The 22,309-nt window shown below is 40.4% G+C and overlaps 2 protein-coding genes and 1 long non-coding RNA gene across 5 annotated transcripts in view; 1 reads left to right on the top strand and 2 right to left on the bottom strand.

Moving 5' to 3' along the window:
- usp22 (ubiquitin specific peptidase 22) overlaps window positions 1-7,371 on the top strand; it is a 29,120-nt gene extending 21,749 nt beyond the window's left edge. Inside the window, exons 8-13 of the mRNA XM_033612090.2 lie at window positions 3,156-3,314; window positions 3,613-3,739; window positions 3,820-3,911; window positions 4,580-4,642; window positions 5,252-5,401; window positions 5,519-7,371. Coding sequence (XP_033467981.1) covers window positions 3,156-3,314; window positions 3,613-3,739; window positions 3,820-3,911; window positions 4,580-4,642; window positions 5,252-5,401; window positions 5,519-5,561 — 634 coding nt within the window. The 3' untranslated portion in view covers window positions 5,562-7,371. The remainder of the gene's footprint in view (window positions 1-3,155; window positions 3,315-3,612; window positions 3,740-3,819; window positions 3,912-4,579; window positions 4,643-5,251; window positions 5,402-5,518) is intronic.
- LOC144459478 (uncharacterized) lies at window positions 2,327-3,238 on the bottom strand. Its single transcript, XR_013488445.1, has 2 exons — window positions 3,121-3,238; window positions 2,327-2,993 (listed from the first exon to the last, which is right to left on the bottom strand). It is a non-coding gene; the product is annotated as an uncharacterized LOC144459478 (long non-coding RNA).
- Window positions 5,586-19,000, bottom strand: tnfrsf13b (TNF receptor superfamily member 13B). 3 transcript variants are annotated; one of them, XM_078163694.1, is made up of 6 exons: window positions 18,888-19,000; window positions 15,553-15,687; window positions 15,107-15,223; window positions 13,855-14,175; window positions 13,576-13,686; window positions 5,586-12,674 (listed from the first exon to the last, which is right to left on the bottom strand). In XM_078163694.1, the coding sequence occupies exons 2-6, from the start codon at window positions 15,665-15,667 to the stop codon at window positions 12,412-12,414; spliced, it is 927 nt and encodes a 308-aa protein (XP_078019820.1). In that variant the 5' UTR covers window positions 15,668-15,687; window positions 18,888-19,000; the 3' UTR covers window positions 5,586-12,411. The 3 variants fall into 3 exon arrangements, with proteins under 3 accessions (XP_078019820.1, XP_078019821.1, XP_078019822.1); XM_078163695.1 differs by lacking the exon at window positions 18,888-19,000 and adding an exon at window positions 18,198-18,300; XM_078163696.1 differs by lacking the exon at window positions 15,107-15,223.
- Between the last annotated feature and the right edge of the window lie 3,309 nt (window positions 19,001-22,309).

The following is a 22,309-nucleotide window of genomic DNA, read 5'->3' as shown; positions in this document are numbered from 1 at the left end:
GTTCCCCATTTTTACCCATGAAACTAAATAACTTTCTATCCTTTGTGGCGACATTGGAGTGAGTTGAGGATCTCTTGTGCTTCTCTTCATTACTGTCCCTGCCCACACAGCTCACGTCTCTGTCATCGTGTTACAGCAAAGGTGCTAATGATGAAGGTCCTAAGTGTCAACTGTCCTCTCACTTTGCATTCAGGAAGCCTGCTGTTTTCTAAATGTGAAAGTACTAAATTGCAGACACTTTTGACAACTTTCATATTTTATTTTCGCTCATGTTGGGGCCAGTGCCATCCTTGTGAGGAGCTGGAGCTATTAAATAGAGCATTTGTCTCTCACTTTATATTCTGAAACAAACTAATAGGCGTAGGATTGGGATCCAGTTCCCACAGTAAATAAAGACACAGAGAAATTCTCCAGATCGTGAGTCTAGACACCTGTTTGTTGTCTACATGTAAAAGTAATAACAAAAATTGACATTTAATGTATAAAGAGTTTTTCAAAACTAGCTACAAAGTGCATCACAGCTACAAAATCAACAATGAAAAGCATTTCAAGAAAATAAAAACTGAAATTAAACACCAGCAGGGCAAGAAAGCATCAGTAAAATGCCCCTGAGAATACAGTGAAATGATCTTTAGATGAGAATTAAAACACTTAACAGAGTTTGCTGATCTGACCCCTAGGGGGCGACTGTTCCAACAAAAGCTCAGTTAGCATGAGCTCAATCTCAGAACCCACTGGCCATCAGTTTGACAACGATTTAGCCCCTGTGGGCAACAGCCAATATTTCAGCGTCCTCTTCTGTGTGCAGGTCATTGTTTACAGTCCCGGCTGAGATGTGAGAGTGGATTTGGAGTTGAGCGATGACTAATCTCTATAAAAGCTAATAAAAAGCTAAATCATCAGTCATCATTTCATATTGCATGTCAGCCAATGTGTTCCGACTCTTTTGCTCTCTACATGAACCATTTACCGGCAGGCTTGCTCAGACCAGTCCCTTGAGGATTTCATGGGCTGTTTTTGTGATTGTTGAAATGAAATACCTGATTTCACAGCAGCTTTTCTAAAAATAAAAAAAAGTGATGCATGCTGCAATGTTTAAAGGAGCTCTGATCCAGGATGGTGAGAGACAAATTGGAAAAAATTAGTTGTGATGCTGTCTTGGATTTGGAGCGTAGTATTGTGAGCATTCCGTGTTTACCATAAAATTAGAATCTATTTGTGATGGTACAGTAGGAGGTTTAGGGGGTGGGGGGCAGCAACAGCTGATCGCCACCAATCAGCCGTCAATGCCTTTTGATGTATAGGCACTTAAGGACTGTCCCCGTAAGAGGCTCTCCTCATGTTCTCTCTGCGTGAAGAAGCTTCGCAGCAGAAGTCAACATCTGACACTGAGCTGTTTTCACATCAACAGCAATACGGCTCAACTGTTGTTAATCCTGTTAATAGCCATAGTGTAACGTTAGCTGTGTGATGCTAACGGTTAACCTTGTCACTGTGTGTCTGTGTCTCCAGTCACAAACACACGGCAAATGAGCAAATCAATAAGCTGCACGCAGCTCTACAATTAAAGATTTTACCCTTTTTAAATAGTAATTTGAGGTAAAGTTTTAGTGATTGGACAAAATTGCAAAGTCATGCAGAATTCACAGGGGCTGGCTCAATTTGCGTAAATTGTTAAGAGTGCAACATCCTCAAAGTAGTGTCAAACGTGATTGATCAATGCTGTTCTGACTACAAACGGACTACAAATGGAAACCTGAACATTTCCATTGCAACATCTTGTCCCCTGCATTCACACACAGATATCTGTTTATAGAGATTAGCATGAGCTTTGAGCAGGGCAGAACCAGAACCCTTTGTTCTAATGACTTTTAGGTTTAGTAGACTGGTAAATTATGTTCCCCTTTAAAAGTAATTGAAAGGATTTTGAATTTAATCCTTTATTTTACAGCAAGCCAGCGTAGTAAAGCTGGCACGGTGGTAATATGGGAGCGCTGCAGAGTTTTTGTTAGAAACCAGGCAGCAGAATTCTGAATTAATTGTAACTGTGCCACAGCTTCTTGGCTTAACAAGCATACAGTGGATTACATTTTGTGAGTAGACAAACCAATGGATGATTTGTTAAGCTGTTAGAAAGACAAGAATGGGGGTGGCCTGTTATTGTTTCTTGATTGAACTTTTTTTGTGTGTGCAATAACGTACATTTGCAAGACTTAGTAGTTAAATTGGGCTTTGGGTGGCTTGGGGAAAACATCCCAGGTTGACCTTTCCAACATTCACAAATATGGAGGTAGCAGAGTCACAAAATAATCAGACATTAACAAAATATAAGAGAAATATTTACCAGTAAACAAACAACCAGAGAGAGAAAAAAAGGAGTTTCAAATGGTCTTTGAGGCTGATTATAGATTTTAAATCAGGATCAGGGTGGTGGCTCAGTGAATCACCCTGTCACAAGCAATAAGGCTGTTGGTTTGAGTCCACCGGCAGGATGAGGCCTTGCTGTTAGGACTCTGCATGTTCTCCTTGCACCTGTGTGGCTTTCATCTGGATGCTGCGGTTTCCTCCCACAGTCGAGGACATGCAGGATGTTTTTGTGTTAGCCCCCATGACAGACTGGCAGTCTGCCCAGCATGCACCCCGCCTCTCGCCCAGTGTGAGCTGGAACAGGCTCCAACCTCCCGCAACCCTGCACAACATAAGTGGTTTAGAGAAATGATTGATGTTAACAAAGGGAGTTCTTTATAAAACATGGTCACCACCCAAATTTTCTCAGGTCACGAATGCTATCAGCAGCTATCATTAGTTTTATATCCTTAACTGCCAGCGCTAAGCTGCGGCGCGCGTCTCTGAATGGTGTTCGGTGTAATTATCTTCATAGCCCAGATGAACGAGCTTAGCTGCCAACATTAGGAGTGCAAGGGTCTGAGCCACGGTGCCAAGCAGTTGATGCCTCCCGGATGTCTCCCTCTTTTGTCTCCTCTCACTTCTGTCTGTCTGAATAAAGGAAAGGTGCAATGTCTTAATGTGCCGCCTGTGAAGTGGGTAACAGGCTGGATGAATCAACACACAGCAGCCACCTTGAATCTACATGCAGCATTTTTATTTTCTCAAACAGACGTGCCATCTTGTGTGTGTCTCTTTTTTCCTCCTAGTGGTGTCTCGACGACCATAGATCCATTCTGGGACATCAGCCTGGACCTGCCGGGCTCCTCCACCCCGTTCTGGCCCCTCAGCCCCGGAGGAGACGGATCAGCACTTAACGGAGAGAGTCACACCACTGGAGCTACAACACTCACAGACTGTCTGCGCAGGTAGCTCACATTATACCAAGATTTGTCACATAATCTTTACAACAGTGTTTTTCCCCTCTGAAATAGTCCCAAAATAAAAGTGCAGCACACTGACAAACTCAGAGACAAACAATCTAAAACCAATCCCCAGAATAATCACGCCAAAGCCCTTTAGAGAGCAACACACACACTCAGCTCCCTGAAAACTAATTCCTGTTCTTCCCAAATTCACTGGAGCAGAGATTGCAGGGAGCAGCAGCAGCAGCATCGATAACACACACAAACGCGCAGGCGCTAAATCCCATCCCCTCCTGTCTAGGTTCACCAGGCCGGAGCACCTCGGCAGCAGCGCTAAGATCAAGTGCAGTGGTTGCCATAGTTACCAGGAGTCCACCAAGCAGCTGACCATGAAGAAGCTGCCCATCGTGGCCTGTTTTCACCTCAAAGTAAGAGCTTGGTTTGACTGCTAATTTCTTGGATATTGGTTATCAGAGGAGTGTCCTAACACTCCTGTCTTTGTGTGCAGAGGTTTGAGCATTCGGCCAAACTGCGGCGGAAGATCACAACTTACGTCTCCTTCCCGTTGGAGCTGGACATGACGCCCTTCATGGCCTCCAGGTGAGCACAAACTCTAAATGAAGACAGGAATCAATCAGGTTAAGACAGTAAAGAAAGGAGGACCAAGTAAGTTGTACAAAAGCAAAAATAATTGGAAAGATGGAAGGAAGTTCTGCGTTTCGGAAGAATTAAATGATCTCAGCAAACACATTTCAGCTAAAGACTGCATGTGAAGAGGGATGAGGTGTTTCTGTGTCCTCCCACTGTACGAAAATGAAGCCAGGATATCTGAATCTGAAGTTATAAGAAGTGACTTATATGATATCTAAACAAATTTGTGGACATTTTTGTTTGAGTAGTATCGAGATTTTGGCACCACAGTAAAGAATGATGATTGTAGCAATATGTCTGTGTCTGTATTTTTTGATTTGACTGACTTATGCTTCTGGCCTATGACCTAATTTCCACAAACGCATTTGAATCTTTACAGAGTACTTTATCTGCTCATATCCAAATAATCTATTTGTTGACATCCATACTGCACTGAACACATGTATGTACACAGTGGTACACCAATACCAATACAGGAATTAAAAGGAAAATGGAGGAGCACATAACAGAACGTCCCACAGCAGTAAATGCTTGCTTTGTTTTGTTTGATTTGTAGAGCAAACAGACTCTTACAAGAGCAGCTGCGACTAAGTTTGTTGTTCTGCTGTGTTTTTCAGTAAAGAAAGCAGGATGAATGGGCAGTACCAGCAGACCGTGGACCCCTTCAACAATGACAACAAGTAAGGCAAACATCTGTTATCAACTAGTCTGAACCCAAGTTCCAAATACTACACTATGTGTGTTTACATGGAGCCTGATATTCTAGATCAGAAGAGACTGGCCTGATCTGGACCAGTCGATGGAATCAGGTTGAGAGAGGTGGTTTAAACCTTTGATACTCCGATGATTAAGTGGAAAATATTAGCGCCTAATAACCATGTCAACACTTTATCTGATTGTTTCGCTCCGGTGAGTTAATATATCCTCTCTGCATTTTTGCCCCATGTTGAGGTAACATTAGGTGATATAGTGCTGCAACAGCTGCTTCAGTTGACAGTTGTGTTGGAAGCTATTGAGGTTATCTGAGTGACCCTCCTGACACCAGACCCGACAGAATGCATAGTGGGTCTTGTGCTGCACATGTTTTCATTAACCTGTCTCCTTCGGTCGTCCTTTCAGCCTCCTCCTCTCCTCCATAGATCCCACTTACGCATTCAGCGCACTGCTCCCTGTCCAGTTTTCACTGTTTCACCACCTCCATGATGTTAATCTTTACTATCTGTATTTTAAAATGGATTTTTGAGCTTTATTTTTTTCAAGATTTCTTCCTGTTTCCCTGTCTGCACCAGGTATAGTCTATTTGCAGTGGTGAACCACCAGGGGACACTAGAGAGCGGCCATTACACCACCTTCATCCGCCAGCACAAGGACCAGTGGTTCAAATGTGACGACGCTATCATCACCAAGGCCAGCATCAAGGATGTCCTGGACAGTGAAGGGTGAGCACGTCATGCTGCCTCATGCTGTCACTGTTTTACTTCTAGCTGTTTGACTGTGACTGCTCCTTTTATTAGTGATGCTGCAGTGTGACCTCATGGTACTTTTATCCTCCCCAGGTACCTTTTGTTTTATCATAAACAGTTCCTGGAGTACGAGTAGCTCCATTTAGCGCAGCCTGCAGGAGGAGAGGAGGGATGACGCAAGGATTAGTTGCATGGGAAAAGGTAACAGAGTGACAAACGAGGCATGGAAGCAGAAACACAAGCCTACCTGAATCACTCTAGATCGCAACTTACTACTTACTCTAACATGGATCCGCCCTGACAACATACTAATCTAGCTCCACTGTGCAACATTCAAGAAAGAACTGATAGTGCAAATGTGCAAGAACCAAACAAAATGCAAGAGATTTGGAAGGGAGGAGGTTTGTACAGGCCCTGAAGGAATAATGCATAAACAGTTTTTCACTTGAATTCATGGGGATGAAGAAGAAAGCAGCTGCTGTAAGAAAGAAATGACTGCAGAACTAGTCTGTAATTGATTTCAGACAACAGAGGATTAGTGTCGCATCCTTACTTTCCTCTCCTTTTCAGACACAGACAGAAGGGCAGAAGGTTACTTTAAACCTTACTTTAGGTTTACTTGATCACAAATGCTGTTCTTCACCATGTTTCATGCTCCCACAGCTGCAGTTAGCGACACCTGAAGGTGCAAACGAGCGGAGTCGTGGCCTTCCTCAGGCATCGGAGGCTCCGCTTTAGCGAAAACCGGCAACTTCCTGGACACAAGCACACTTGTCTGACACACCCACACTCCTCCAAATGACCAAATATTTCAAGGATGGAAGTTGTCTTATTATGCATTTTTGTTCAGAATGCAAAAAGTTAAAAAAAAAAAAATCACCGGACTAATGGTATTATGTACATTGTATAGAGAGACAGTTAATTAATTACTCATGTAGTCGTCAGTCAGATACTTTTAGGATACACTGTCTTTAACGAGGAGTTAAAGTTTTCTGCCTCTCTTGCTGCTTCCAACAGTCACAGGGGAAATAAATTACACAGTGAATATTATATTTTTATACATACTGTAATTAAATCGTTTGTTTACGGTTTTTGCATTCTCCCTAAACTCTCACATTGTTTGTCTGTGTTACATTGTGCCGTCAATCATGTTTTTTTTTGTACACACAAAAGCAAAAATAGTGCTGATAACATTTATGAACCTGCTGCTACGGCAGCTTCATTTACTTTCTTTTATTCTTTCTGTTTAATTTGACCACAATTTGTCAAATTTTTTGCCGTTACAGAGGCCTATCCTCCATGTTCAAGATACGTTGTCGTGATGCTGTTTCAGGTAAATGGCAAAAAAAAAAGAAAAGAAAAGAAACAAAGGAGTATGTATAATGGGTCAGAAGCTCGATCCTGCAGTGTTAACCGTCGGCCGCATGTTGCTCTAATTCGGTGTGTTTGTGTGTGTGTGTGTGCACGTGTATGTTCCCAAGAAAGGGGATGAAAAAAAAAGCTCAGCGTAGGTGTGTTTGTATAAACTGTGTTATTTGCGCGTTAAGAGAAAAAAAAAAGTGTGTGTGTGTGTGTGTGTGTTCCCGATTGTATGCACGTGTGTTGTGCGCGTGCGTATGTACCGTATGTTCGTGTACTGAATCAGTACTTGCATTCAGCATGCCGTTTGAGCTGGGTATCGCAGTTTGATAGGAGTTTTTTTCCACATGTTGATGATGTATGTAAAAGTATATATGTACAGTTTGTATGTAAGAGACAAAAATGGTGAAACCTCAAAGTCAATTTGTTCTTCTATATCGCTGGATCCGGCCACGGGGTCGTAATCAGAAGAAACTTTTGTCTTGACCCGGTCAGTCATTCCTCGCACACACATGTAACTGCTGCAAGAACTGGACACAGTGATGGAACGACACTCAAATAAAGAAAATCTATATCTGTAAACACTTTTGTGCCTCTTATTTATTGAATTGAATTTAATGAAGTGTTTAAGTGAATGTACGTAATATGATACTGCTGATTGAAGGATGATAACAGACTAGAGACACACTTTAAAAATGTATGATAATTTGAACAGGTTCTCTCCCGATGTTTCCAATATCAAGCTTTTATTGTTACTTATTGTGGCAAAGCCATACAAGGAGATTGTGAATCATGACACTAAACTATCACACCACAAATATACACAACTCTGTATACACAATTTACATACATATTGAGCCAGCAGTTGCACATACAAATACATTTCTAAATTTGAAGCCCCATTAGTCTGTAAAATCGAGCCCATATCGCTGACAGACCATTATCCCAAAAAAGAATGTCCACTGCTTTGAAGTCAAGTTCCTCTGAAAATACACCCTCCCAGCAGTTAGTTTCCCAGCAGCGCCTGAGCCACTGATGCCAATTGTTTTTCTCTGACTTGACCCTGCTTTTCCAGCGACTTCTGTGTCACCAAACATAGGTGTTTTAAGCCAAAACATTATCTTATCCTCAACATGACTAAGCAGTTTTTGTCCCAAAACCTAATCACACATTTAGTGCAGCATTATAGACAAATGCTAATGTATCTGTGGTTTGCAGACATTTAATGTGAACTTAAAAATTCTGGTGATTGGGTTGTGTAATTGCAGGGAGTATGTATTTTCTGAAAAGAGTGTTTTCGGAGCAATGGGTGTTTCAGGGTTTCCACGGTCATGGAAAACCTGGAAAAGCCGTGGAATTTTACAATCTTGTTTTGCATGCCTGGAAAAGTCATGGAGTTAGTAAAAGTCATCGAAAGTATTGGAAAAGTCCTGGAATATTGTTGTGTATAATGAAATTAATTGTTACTGTAATCTTAACATAAAAGCAAATGTATATTCTGTAAAACTAGCTGTTGACATAAGGTAGTACTAAGGTGTCGATTAGGGCTGCAGGATATATTGTTTCAGCATCAACACTGCGATGTGCAAGAGTCGTGTTGCAGGATGTGCAATGTCTATTAAGGCAAATTAACTTAAACAACCTATTTGCTGCTTGCTACAAAGGGAAAACTCGCACCGCTCTCTCATGACTAATACCGGCCAAGCCTTCCCCTTTAAGAGTGTGCGTATATGTGATGTAGTGTGGCAGCATTTCTTAAGAAAAGTGAGACTCTGCAACATGAATGTGTGTTAAAAAAAAAAGAAAGTACCATAACTTAGTGAAACACAGGCTTTTCAAAAATGGAAATTTTATTGTCGGCCCTTTAAAAGTCATGAAAAAGTTTTGAAATTTGTCCATGAAAATATGTGAACCCTGTTCATTTTTATCATGATGAGCTGTCGCAGAAATGGGCTCTTGTCCAACGGGATAGATTTTGGACTAATGGGGCTTCATCTGAACAGTGGACAGTACCCAACAGGAGAGGCCACAGCACATATGAGCTCAGAGCTCATCACTGTTGTCACTTTACCCTTATATACTGTTGACACTGTCCTCCCCCAAAGATAGTTTGTTTGTACAAGCAGCTTAGTACGACCCATGCTAAAGTTTACTGTTAGGTGGCAACCTAAGGTGGCCGTAGCACTTATAACAAGAGCAAATGAAGAAAAAAGGTAAAATACTATAAAGAGCGACAAAGTATTTGTAGGGAGGTAATCAGGGTACAGTGCTCTTTGTGTTTCATGTGAAACAAAAAGTCAACAGTGAGTTATTTTAACTTGCATATTATGTACAAAACTTACGTATGTAAGCTAAAGACCCAACTTAAAATATGTAAGAAACATAGATATTTTATCCCAAACCATGATCTTTTCCTAAAACTATCAAAGTAGTTTTGGTGTCTCAACCTAACCAAACTGCGACACTTTCACAACATTAACCACATGTTTAAAATTGCAACAGGTCATATACACTCACCAGCCACTTTATTAGGATCATCTTGCTAGTACCAGGTTGGAACCCCTTTTGCCTTTGGATCTGCCTTAATTCTTCATCGCATAAATTCAACAATGTGTTGGAAACATTCCTCAGAGACACCACACAGTTGCTGCAGATATTTAGGCTGCACATCCATGATGTGAATCACCCATTTCACCACATCCCAAAGGTGCTCTATTGGATTGAGATCTGGTGACTGTGGAGTACAGTGACCTCATTGTCATGTTCAAGAAACCAGTTTGAGATGATTAGAGCTTTGTGACATGGTGCGTTATCCTGCTGGAAGTAGCCATCAGAAGATGGGTACACTGTGGTCATAAAGGGATGGACACAGTCAGCAACAATACTCTGGTAGGCTGTGGTGTTTAAACCATGCTCAGTTGGTACTAAGGGACCCAAAATGTGCCAAGAAAATATGCCCCACACCATTACACCACCAGCAGCAGCCTGGACCGTTGATACAAGGCAGGATGGATCCATGCTTTCATGTTGTTTTCTCTAAATTCTGACCCTACCATCTGAATGTCACAGCAGAAATCAAGACTCATCAGACCAGGCAACGTTTCTCCAATCCACTAATGTCTGATTTTGGTGAGCCTGTGTGCATTGTAGCCTCAGTTTCCTTATCTGACAGGAGTGGCACCTGGTGTGGTCCTTTGCTGGTGTAGCCCATCTTATTCAAGGTTCGACGTGATGTCTGTTCAGAGATGGTCTTCTGCAAACCTTGGTTGTAACAAGTGTTTATTTGAGTTACTGTTGCCTTTCTATCGTCTTGAACCAGTCTGGCCATTCTCCTCTGACCTCTGGCATCAACAAGGCATTTTCTCCCAGAGAACTGCCGCTCACTGGATATTTGGTCTTTTTCGACCATCCTCTGTAAACACTATAGATGGTTGTGTGTGAAAATCCCAGTAGATCAGCAGTTCTGAAATACTCAGACCAGCTTGTCTGGCACCAACAACCATGCCACATCCAAAGTCACTTAAATCACCTTTCTTCCCCATTCTGATGCTCAGGTTGAACTTTAGCAGGTCGTCTTGACCATGTCTACATGCCTAAATGCACTGAGTTGCCACACATGATTGACTGATAAGCAATTCGGGTTGATGAGCAGTTAAACAGGTGTACCTAATAAAGTGGCTGGTGAGTGAATGTTGTTTTGTGAGTCATTGGTAAATGACTTGTTTAGGTACGATGTGTTGATGTCCTACCACTGGAAGGGACACTAATTTAGGGAACGCTCTGGTTTGGTTGTATCGGTTGGAGTACTTGTTTTACAGCTGTGTACACCTCTGTATACATGCAGTATACTGTGGGCTATATGACTTCTCATTATTCACTATTTTCCTGTTTACATTCAGCTTTTGCATTTGCAATACTGTTTATACAAATTGATGTTCCTTTATTTTTTGTTAATATTTCATCCATGTATATAAACTTACACTGTTTTATGTCTTAGATTCAGATTTTGCTTTTACTTGTGTGATTTTCTTTTTATAGGTATTTAATGAGCACTGTTGGGGGGTGCCTGAGGCCTAATATTTTCATTGCCAACAACTGCTTCTCTGTTATTGCTGCAAACCTGATGAGGATGAAGAACTTAAGGGAATCAGTAGAACTTGAATGCTTTTCACATCGGCAACTACAAACTAACTGTGCATCACTGTAGTTAGCAGATTGAAAGTTCTTTACCACTGATACTTACGCTGGACTGTCACTACTAATAATTTTACATGTGGTGTGTTTCACTGGTTTTGGTGAAAAAAGCAATAAACATGTCTGGAGGGCAGGAGTCATGTACTTAGACACACAAGTAGTGTCTCCCTGTGACTGTAGGTTTCTGAAAAGATGTCGGTAACACTTTACTTAAAGGTATCTACATAAGAGTGACATGACACTGTCATAACTATGACATGACACTGTCATGAACTTGTCATAAACATTATATACGTGTCATGAACGTTTATGACTGCTGTCATTAAGTGTCATTCAGTTTTTGTAATGACAAGTTAACATTGTTTGGGTTGTCTTTATTATGACAACTTGACATTAATCAAAGTGACATTACCAGAAGTTGTCTTTGTCATGACAAGTTGACATTGAATATGTTTGGGATGTCCTTATAATGAACACTTGACATTGATCTAAAGACATCTTCTGGTGATGTCATCCTGGTTAATGTCAAGTTGTCATAATCAAGACAATTCAAACAATGTCAACTTGTCATTACAAAAACAGAATGACACTTAATGACAGCAGTCATAAATGTTTATGACATGTACATAATGTTCATGACAAGTTCATGTCATAGTTATGACAGTGTCATGCCACTCTTATGTAGATACCTTCAAGTAAAGTGTTACCAAGATGTCTTCTGGAAATGTGATGTGACATGCCAAGATAACAGTTAGCAATCAGATGCTGTTGGGTCATCATTGATTTTGTGCGGGTGACTGTAACTGGTAGGTTTCCTCCATTGGCACTAGTTAGTCCTTGTCACGGCCGTTTGACTTGTGGAATCAGAAGCAGTCAGTTAGAGAGAACTGTTCAGCCCAGTGGAGCAGGGATTTCACCCATTTCTCTGTATTGTTCACCTCCGTCTTGTCTTTGTTCTTCCACAATGACAGGATTATTAGCTGAAAAGCAAAACCTAACAGTGCCAGCAGAAACTTTCCACAATTTGCATATGACAAGATCATTTCAGAGATTCAGTGTCATGTAAATAGTTAGCTACTTTGTTTTGTCCCTTGATGTTTCCATTTGTTTCAGAAGTCATAAGGCAACGTGAAGCAAAGCATTAGTCAGTCTTTTCTTTGCTGTCAAATTGGTGTGTTAGGGCCTTAACATTGGTGCTCGCTAAGCCCAAAAATACCTGGTAAGAAGCTCCTGGACACACTTGGTCCCTCCAATTAGGAAAAGGACATGATCTCAATAGGTTAACGCGTTGATTAATTTTCAGTGATACTCTTTACATATGCTTTTTACTGCCTTGTGACAGTATCCATGTATGACTGAAAATTAAATACACTGACAATCTTCTCCTATGGTCTGGGGACACTCCACATGTCCCATGAGACAACTGATGAACCTCATCCCAATGCAGGCTCCTCCTGCATCTCCATTCCTGAGGTGTATAGGTTATCCTCAGTCCAGACAGGTCCTCCATTTTGGAACTGGGCTTTATGAATTGCAGGTTGCTGGTAGAATGTGTAAGGTGCTCTTGGTGGCCTGTCGTTGCCCTGGCCTAGTGCTTTCAGATCGGGGAAACAGTGGACACAGATGCAGGTTTCTGTAGGGCTTGAGTCATATGATGGCTTGCGGTCAGTGGTGCGGTATGAATTTGTTATAAAATCTGTGGAAAGACAGAGAAAGATATATGGAACAGATGCCATGATATTTGATATGAGTTTTTGAAATACAAGATAATAATAATGAAAAAAGATATGATGGGTGATATAGGGTTAGCTGCAGAGAATATTTTTGAGTGTTTTATGGATGTCAGTCTATAGGTTAATCTTGCTACTCTATCCACCCTGAGGGATAGACCTGGCTTCTGACCTATAGTTAGCGATGCTGCTCATTCAGCAGTTACCACTAGTAAGGTTGTCTAGACCCAACAGCATTGGTGTAGGAACATTTTGCCCACCCTCTTGTCACCCTCTGGTTGCCTTGGTGAGTAAGCACTTCAGTTTTGAACCGCAGCCCCCCTTTAGCTTTGTTAACTATGTTATCAGTGTTTGCTCTGTTGGCACTGTTAGCAGTGTAAGCACGGCTGGTGTTGCTACCATAGTTAATAATGCTAAAGGGATTTTGCAGCGTGAAAATGAAGCCACTTACTCACCAGAGAGACCTGAGGGGAGACTGTAGGGGAACCACCATGTTTCTTCAGCAACGCCATCCTGCCACCTAGACAGCATTACCAGCGGTAATCTCCAAATGAGTGGCACCACCAGCTAGCTGCCACCAGAGCCAGATGGTGCACAGCGCAGAGCAGCCAAGGCTAACATTAGCTAACCAGTGGAAACCGAAGGGTGGGTAGATTGGCTGTGGCTCAGGAAGCAGAGTAGGTTGTCCCCTTATCAGAAGATCTGAGGTTTGATCCCCAGCTCCTCCACTGAGTAGCTGAGTAGCAAGTGGCACCTTGTATGGTAGCCTCGGCCACCAGTGCGTGAATGTGTGTGTGAATGGATAAATGTGACTTGTAGTGTGGTCAGAAGACTAGAAAGGTGCTATAGAAGTGCAGATCCATTTACCATTTTCAGTGAGCACTGTGTCAGCCCTGTGATAGTCTGGCGACCTGTCCAGGGTGTACCTCGCCTCTCGCCCAATGTCAGCTGGGATAGACTCCAGCTCCTTCCCGACCCCTAACAGGATAAGCGGTTACGGGAAATGATGAGTGAACCCTATGCATGTTAACACCTCTAACCAGCATTCTATAAGCAAAGCCAACACAAAACAAAATAAAAATCCACACATTCACATCATGAAATATTAAAATTTCACCACCCTAAATGGATAGCACTTTGACTAACCTGTAGAGCTCTGCCCAGGTCGGCCAACTTCCTGACCCATCTGGACCACACTCTCCTGGTTGTGGTTAGCCTCTCTGGGTCCTGAGTTGGAGGTTTTGGCCTTGGTTTTTCTCACGAAGACTACCAAGGCTAAAGACAAGCTAGAGAACAGCAGCACCATGCACAGGCCCAACAGAGAATAGAGCAGAATAGTCGAGTCTTCCAAGGTTGTTGGCACAAAGGTCCCTCTGGAATTCGGCATGTATGACATAACCTCAACCGAGAGCTTTTTGGTGGTCACTGGAACTTGTGGTGCTTGGGGGATAGATGGTAAGAATATCTCTGAAAAACAAAACAGCACATATTTTCGGGACATTGTATGTGTTTATTGGGCGGCCAATAGTGCAGAGATGACAGCAAGAGGGGAGAAGGAAATAAGTACCATGCAACAAAGGTCCCTGGCCAAATGAAAATGGTAATGCCATGGCTATTGGTTTGTAGGCCTCCAGGGCGCTAGGGCTGGGTATCATTTAAAAAATTATGATACCAGTACCACTACCCTTTAAGTCATACCAATTTTCCTGCAGTTTATGCATTTGTTTTAAATAGAGAGCACAGGTGTATACTTTTGCCATACTTTTGAACATTCTGGTGGCACCTCAGCACGCTCAACTGCCATCAGCCTCACCAAATACACTGTGCTTGACTTCACCAACACCACAGACTGTATGGGTTGTGGCTGTTGCTGTAATGGGTCAATCACGCATAGCATTTTATTAAAGAATGCCTGGTGTGGTGATTGGCTGCAAGCAGAACCACATATTTTTTCTTGATCTGGGTACAAAGAGGATTGAATGCAGGTATGGCTTGACTGGAAACATTTTCATACTACTTGATACTGGGTTATTTCAGTTGATATCTTAAAGGTACCAAACACTGATACCAAGCCCTATGGGCAAAACCCCAAACTACCCATGTTCTCCACCAAAGTACAACAGATAAGCCTTAGTATCTGCACAGAAGTAAGCATCCTTTACCCACGCAGACCAAATACCATTCAGTCAAATTATACAAAAGTGGTGGACTTCTAACTGTAGCTATTGTATTTAGGTACGCTTGCAACTGGTGTACCTTTTAAACATTTCTAGTTCGTCATCTAGTGCCTTGAAAACTTTGTCCGTTGAGGTATAACTCAACATGTATGCTTCCAGAAAACAGCGTTAGTCACTAAATTATTAAAGCCCTTATCCAGGCCAGTGGGGTCAGTACTCACTCTGGCAGTGCTGGGAACATTCTGCTGGAGGTCCACCGCAAACCTCATCACACTTTACACATTTCTTTAGCAGCCCATCATAGTAGTGGCCAGGCCGTGCTTTACAATGTGCAGATTCTAACATCAGAAAAGGAAAAGGACATACAGTAAATTGAATTTAATTCTGTCCTGTCTATCTACCATTACATTTACTGTCCCTCAAAAACTGGTTACATCCATATCTTGTTTATTTAATACATTGATAGGAAGGGCAGTAAGTATTCCATGCTAGATTTGACACTGAATTCTTTTTGTCGCCCTTAAATGTTGCCAACTATTAAAACTATTGTGCCCACATTTAAGACAAATAAAGGTAATAAGTTCAGTGCATAATGTTCAGTGAACTTTGATTTTCACAGACTGCAACAACTATGGATTTATATGTATTTGTGCGAGTGTGTACTCACCACAGTAACTGGTGCATTTGGGATCGACACGTTCATCTTTGCATATCGTTTGACAGCCTATACATCTTCTGACCAAGTTATCCCAGAACTGACCTTCACGGCAGCTTCCACCCATCAGCTCTGATGACACTCACACTGACAAACACAAGTCACAACAGAGAGATACATATAAACAGAGAGAACATAACAATGGCATGCGAGTAACTATAAATATGTAAAAGATAATCTAGTCAATGCATGTGTAGCATGTAGCTATGTCGTTGATACACTGACCTACACCAGTTAAGAAAACAGGCAGGAAGATACAGTTTACCCAAGTTTACGTCCACTACATAGACCAGTTTACAAGCCAGGGTCACTACCTTTTTTGTTTCATCACAGGAATTACAGTGCTGTATAGTTAGTAGGCAGTGATATCTGACTTGGTCTTTCAGGGTCTTACTTTGTGGTTGTTGTAGTAGAATAAATATAGCTTATGAAGCTTGCTTGCAGTCGGTTAGCCTTGCCTGAATAGAGGCTTAGGGCACATGGGGGCTGAAGGAGGGCTGAAAGGTGAAGAGGAAGGCTTCACCTTTGTGAAGCCTTGGTGACAAATATTAAATAGGTGACATTACAATGTGTAGATGTAGTTCAAGTGTCTACAAGTACTGTGTGTCACTATTCTCTTCTATAGGCCCTGCTGTAATGTACTTCACCATAATGTAATGTATTACACTAGTATATTGTTATGTACTGTACTATAATGGTATACTGTACTATTGTACACTATACTGTACTGTACTATATTTAATGATTTGTTCATGTAACAGGGATCATAGAGATAAACAGTTCCACACAGGTAAGCAATGCTATACCATACTGGCTACACTAAATCATACTATACAGCACTGACTAATACTGTACTAGTACAGTATATTGCACCATATTACACCATACTGTACCTAAGTATACAGCATTATACTGTTCTGTATGATACTATACCTTACTATACAAGTACAAGTATACTGCACTATATTACACAATGAAACACTATACTGTACTATACTATAATATACCATATTATACTATGCAAGTATACTGCACTATTCTTCGCATTAAAACACTATACTGCACTATACTATAATATACCATATTATACTATACAAGTATAGTGCACTATACTCTACTATAAAACACTATACTGCACTATACTATACCATATTATACTATGCAAGTATACTGCACTATACTCTACTATAAAACACTATACTGCACTATACTATAATATACCATATTATACTATACAAGTATAGTGCACTATACTGTAAAACACTATACTGCACTAGACTATACCATATTATACTATGCAAGTATACTGCACTATACTGTAAAACACTATACTATACTATACTATACCATATTATACTATGCAAGTATACTGCACTATACTGTTAAACACTATACTGCAGTATGCTTCACCATATTATACTATGCAAGTATACTGCACTATACTGTTAAACACTATACTGCAGTATGCTTCACCATATTATACTATGCAAGTATACTGCGCTATACTCTACTATAAAACACTATACTGCACTATACTATACCATATTATACTATGCAAGCATACTGCACTATACTGTAAAACACTATACTATACTATACTATACTATACCATATTATACTATGCAAGTATACTGCACTATACTGTTAAACACTATACTGCAGTATGCTTCACCATATTATACTATGCAAGTATACTGCACTATACTCTACTATAAAACACTATACTGCACTATGCTTTACCATATTATACTATGCAAGTATATTGCACTATACTGTAAAACACTATACTGCACTATACTTTACCATATTATACTATGCAAGTATACTGCACTATACTCTACTATAAAACACTATACTGCACTATGCTTTACCACTATGCAAGTATACTATACTATACTATACTATACTATAAAACACTATACTGTACTATTCTATACCGTCTTATACTACACACTTATACTGCACTATACTATACTGTATTATACTATACAAGTATACTGCACTAAACTTTACTTTACCTTCCTATACTAAACTGCACTATATGATATTATACTATACTATACTACACCATACTAGTATATAATACTGTGTGAAACTAACTATGTTTCACTATTGTATACTATATCATGCAAGCCACATGTCTGTATAACATGTTTGCTAAATACTGGACTTTTGTTTAATCCCACAGGAGGAACTTCTTAGAAAATATATTATGCCAATATGATCTGGAAATCATTTGATTAACTTCAGCAGTTTTTGATACAAAAATATTAGCTTATCTATATTAGATGCCATAAGCAAGTGTGAGGTGTACTAACGCGGGATAATTGTAGGAAAAATACATTTAAGTCTGCACTTGCCCACATGAAACACGATTATTTTGATGTATACTGAAAGAGTTAAAGAAAGGCTTCTGTACTATGAAAGGTATGTTCTGACTTTGCTTCAAAGGCAAAGCAGACCCACTTCCTTTTGGTGGTTCTGTTTTTTAGAGCGAACCCTGCAAAACATGTACAAAGTCCAGTCAATCAAAGATAAATGGCCATCAGCAACATGCCAGCCCTGCTGTTAACAGTACCTGCAACACATGAACTTACATCTGTTGAGAAATTAGGTCTTTGTTCGCAAACACAGCCCTCTTCGCTCCACTGAGCACTGAGTTAGCGGACTGCGACAGACACACATGTTTAAACCTCCTCCGCCCTCAACTGCAGTATTTTACAGTATATTTGGCACATCCTGATAACCAGCACTTACTCACACCCCCTTTTAAATTTCATGTAGTTAGAAGTGTACTTATCATAAACATATAATATATGTTTGCCAATATCAAAACAAAAAAGCTTATTTCCATACAAACCAATGTCATTATTTAGAGTTATCTGTCCTCTTTGTCATGTGCTTATCTATTTTTGTGCTTCCTTATTGAGTTTTGTTGCCACTTTTTCATTATTTATCTTTGTTTCCATTTTATAAGCTTCTCATATTTGGTCTCACAAGTTGTGCATATCTTTGTGAATGTAAGTGAAGACTGCAGCAAAGTTAAGAAGTTTCTAGTAACCAGTGAGCTCACTGTGAGCCGCAGAGTTGCCAGCTCCAAACTTCAACTCATGTTTTCATCACGCTATTAAGAAAGTGTGACAACGCTGGCTGAAGTTGAGGATTCGATTCCCACCTGGACCCCAAATTGTGACCACAAATACTGAAAACACAACATTCAGTTTGGTAATGTGACCTATTGTAGGTTGAAAAATAGAGCAGGTTAGGGTTAGGGTTAGGGCACTCACCTGGCGAGATGAAGAAGCGGTGGGAGAATCCTTGGTTTGAAGATGAGAGTGAGATAGGCCCGTATTTCAGTATGGAAGCTCATTTGGGTAAGAACTCACTGCCCGATCAGGGACTTCCCCCTGTGTGTGAGGAGAATCCCCCCGCCCGAACAGACACACACACACACACATAAACTTAAGGTTAGACCGGTATACATTGCCTATAAAAAGCAACCACTCTCCGTTGGCTTGATTAACAGAAACTATACTGTACTAAAAATGGACCTAAATAACTACAAACATAAAAAATGCAAAATCATTGATTCAGTTGTACAGTTCGGACAAGTTTCATGGGCACTGTAAGCTAAAAAGCACTTTAAGTCCTGCCACAAATTTGAACTTAAACTTGGTGTTGCCAGAGCATTGACGTAGTTGAGTGTCCTGTAAAATACTGCTAAATAAATAAATAAATCACATCAATTTAACATTGTTGTATTGAAGCCATTACTGTGTAGCTATAGCTTTATGTTTGGGATTGTTGTATTGGTGGAATGTATGGCAAATCTTTTCCCAATGTCCTGTAAATATCAATAGAATAAGAATACAAAGACCGGCAATAGTGGCAATTTTCTTACAGAGTGCTCGGAGTTTCCGAACACTACCAGGCTTCATGTTATGACTAATGGATTTCTGGTGGTGTGCAGTGTTTGTCATGGATCAAATGGTCCAAAAAGCTCAATAACTTTCGGATAAGGCCATAGAACCTTCCATGCCTGGTAGCCCACAGGTCATTTAAATATATCTTGCCAAAACTGTGACTGATGAAGTATCCATCTAAATACTTGTTCCTTTGTCTTCATGATGCAGTTTTTCCCCCCAGGAAACCTTTATCATAGAATTTTAGCAGGTCTTTGCAGGAAAACCACAGGTGTAATTCATATCTCTAACAATGACTGCATGCCTGTTAGTTTTGCCAGTTCCAAGGTCCTGCTATTGTACATGCTGGGACATTTAATGGAGCTCAGACATTGATAATTGCTCACACGTTCCTGCTATGACAAGTGAAAATGTCCACTGTGAAAAAGTCCTATTGACTGAGAAGCTTTTCCCATAGAGGTGTTTTTGGATTAAAATCACGGTCACCACTTGTTTACACACAGTTGGTCTCATTCATCTCATCATGCCCATTCTAAATGTGTGTTGTATTAAGGGCTGCTCCAGTCAGTTCAAAGCTTTACAATGGTGACATTTGAATTCTATATCAACAACATTTGAATGCAATGCAGCATTTTTTTTATAACATGTCTATTTGTTCTCTTTAAACCTGGTATTTTGGCACAGTTGCAGATAAAGATTGGGCCTACACTAATGTTATTAGTATTTTACTATTCATAGAAGTAGATTCCACCGGTGGCTGCGTAGGATTGTTTGTGATCTGTGTGGGCCAAACACTTCTAATAACTCCAGAGAGCTGTTAAGTCCAAAAGTCAAAATTTATTGAAAAAATGATAGATGTAATAATTTCAAAAATTCATTCATTCTTGGCTTCTGAAATCTTCTGCTTCAATCCATATGTGTTGGCGTTCAGCAGAGATGGGACCAAGTAATTGTTTTGCAAGTCAGAAGCAAGTCCCAAGTCAAGACAAGCCAGTCCCAAGTCAGGTAGCAAGTGAAGACCCACAAGTCCCAAGTCAAGTCCCAAGTTCTAAACTTTGATTTTCAGTCATAATGCACTCCTCATCAAATGTAATGCTATTTTAACAACAGTGTGTCGATTTTTATGGTGATGACATCATAAAATATGATGACAGACATTCGAAGCGTCATTTAAAAAAACACAATAGGAGCTTCAAATGTAAGAAAATTACATTTGGTACATTAAAAGGGGAGACTGCTAATACAAGAACTTATTTTTATTAACTTAATTCAAATGTATCTTTACAAATATGAAATAAAACTATCAATGTCTGCATTAGTCTTCAAAAAGGCATGTTGGCAGAGCCCTAACTGACAGCTAACATACACAAATTGACCACAGTGTCTCAGGGTTGACAAGTAATAATGTGCAGCTGAGTGTGTCAAACGGTTTTATTGGGAAGATGTGACTAAACTCTCTGTCTCGGCATCAGTGTGAAACTGTTGGGCAATTCCACGCCATGTGTTTTACTCTCCACTGATCACAGGACCAGATTTCAGTGTTTCATCTCTGCGTCATTTCTCATATAAATCAGGATCTTTCTGGCCATATGCAGCTTAATTTTAAACTGAGAGTAAATACGCTGAATTATTTTTAAATGGTGCGCTAACACCTGTGGATGTAAAAGATGTGAACCAAGGTTTCATTTTGGTCCAATTATAGGTCCAGAAAAGTTTATTGATTTTAGCTTTTTAAGCCCTGCATGGCTTTATATTATTTCCAGATCAATGCAGATTGCTCTTTATGGCTTTCAAACAAGGTGGTAGACACACATAACTATTCAAGAAGTCTTAAAAGGTGTCTAATACCTACTGCAAATATTAAAGATGTATTTCTACAACTAAATCAATGTGTGTAAAGTAAAGAGATAGGGGAACTTAAAGTTCAGTTAAAAAGAAGATTATGGTAGGTCACAGCACATCAGGACAAGGTCAAGAACAAATAGTACCTGAACTGAAAGAAAAAAAAAAAACAGTTTCAAACAATGCACTGACTGTCACTCTGAGATTTTCAGGGAGGCTTTGATGTGCAGCTGTTCGACGACACCGGAAACTCTGGGGTGAGAAGTTTTAAAAGGTGTTAGTTTTGTTTTTGAAGATTCGAGTTTGGTTCTGCTTTGTGACATTTAAAACATTTAGCAGCACGATGGGAATCGACTGCACACTGAAAACAACAGGTGCAGTTTATTTTTAAATAGATAAATGGTCACAGAGTTATGGATACTAATGATAGACCATACCCTAAACTAAATCGTTAACTGCATACATAGAGTTGGTTAAAGCTAACAAAATGTAGCTGTAGATATGCTGCAAGTGTGGTGCATATGAGTCATCAACAATACACCCATCACATACTCCTACAAAGTATATTAAAAGTAGTCCCCCCTCTTTGACTGTTACAGTCAACCAGTACAAGTAATGCACTGACAAGGGTATGATCCATCACTGGTTTCTCGCCTAAAACAACACAGAGATACAGCTCTCGAGAACTGATCCTGGGTCTCTGCAGTTGACCAGTCCAATAACGGGGTTTCTGATTGGCCAAGGAAGTTGTAAAATCCTTCTCCAAAAAAATCACAGTCTCACCCTGACCAGAGATATTGGATGAAGCGAGATACCCCACTCAGCTCACTTCCTGATTCAGTGACGTCAGTGCCACGCCCCCGTAGGAGACTTGCGGCAGCTCTGAATGTATTGTCGTCAATGAGGAAAATGAACGTGATCACAATTTATGGTCAATTCTTTCG

Source organism: Epinephelus lanceolatus, chromosome 21 (genome assembly GCF_041903045.1).
Source record: "Epinephelus lanceolatus isolate andai-2023 chromosome 21, ASM4190304v1, whole genome shotgun sequence".
Taxonomy (NCBI): Eukaryota; Metazoa; Chordata; class Actinopteri; order Perciformes; family Serranidae; genus Epinephelus; species Epinephelus lanceolatus.
The sequence above is the reverse complement of the archived record's forward strand: the minus strand, read 5'-3'. Positions and strand labels throughout refer to the sequence as shown.

Coding starts and splice junctions, on each gene's coding strand:
- tnfrsf13b (XM_078163694.1), bottom strand. CDS start 15,667: ATGGGTGGAAGCTGCCGTGAAGGTCAGTTCTGGGATAACTTGGTCAGA. Junction 14,176..15,106: donor ATGTTCCCAGCACTGCCAGA/GTGAGTACTGAC, acceptor TTTGTTTTTCAG/AGATATTCTTACCATCTATC. Junction 12,675..13,575: donor CACAGTGCTCACTGAAAATG/GTAAATGGATCT, acceptor GTCTTTCCACAG/ATTTTATAACAAATTCATAC.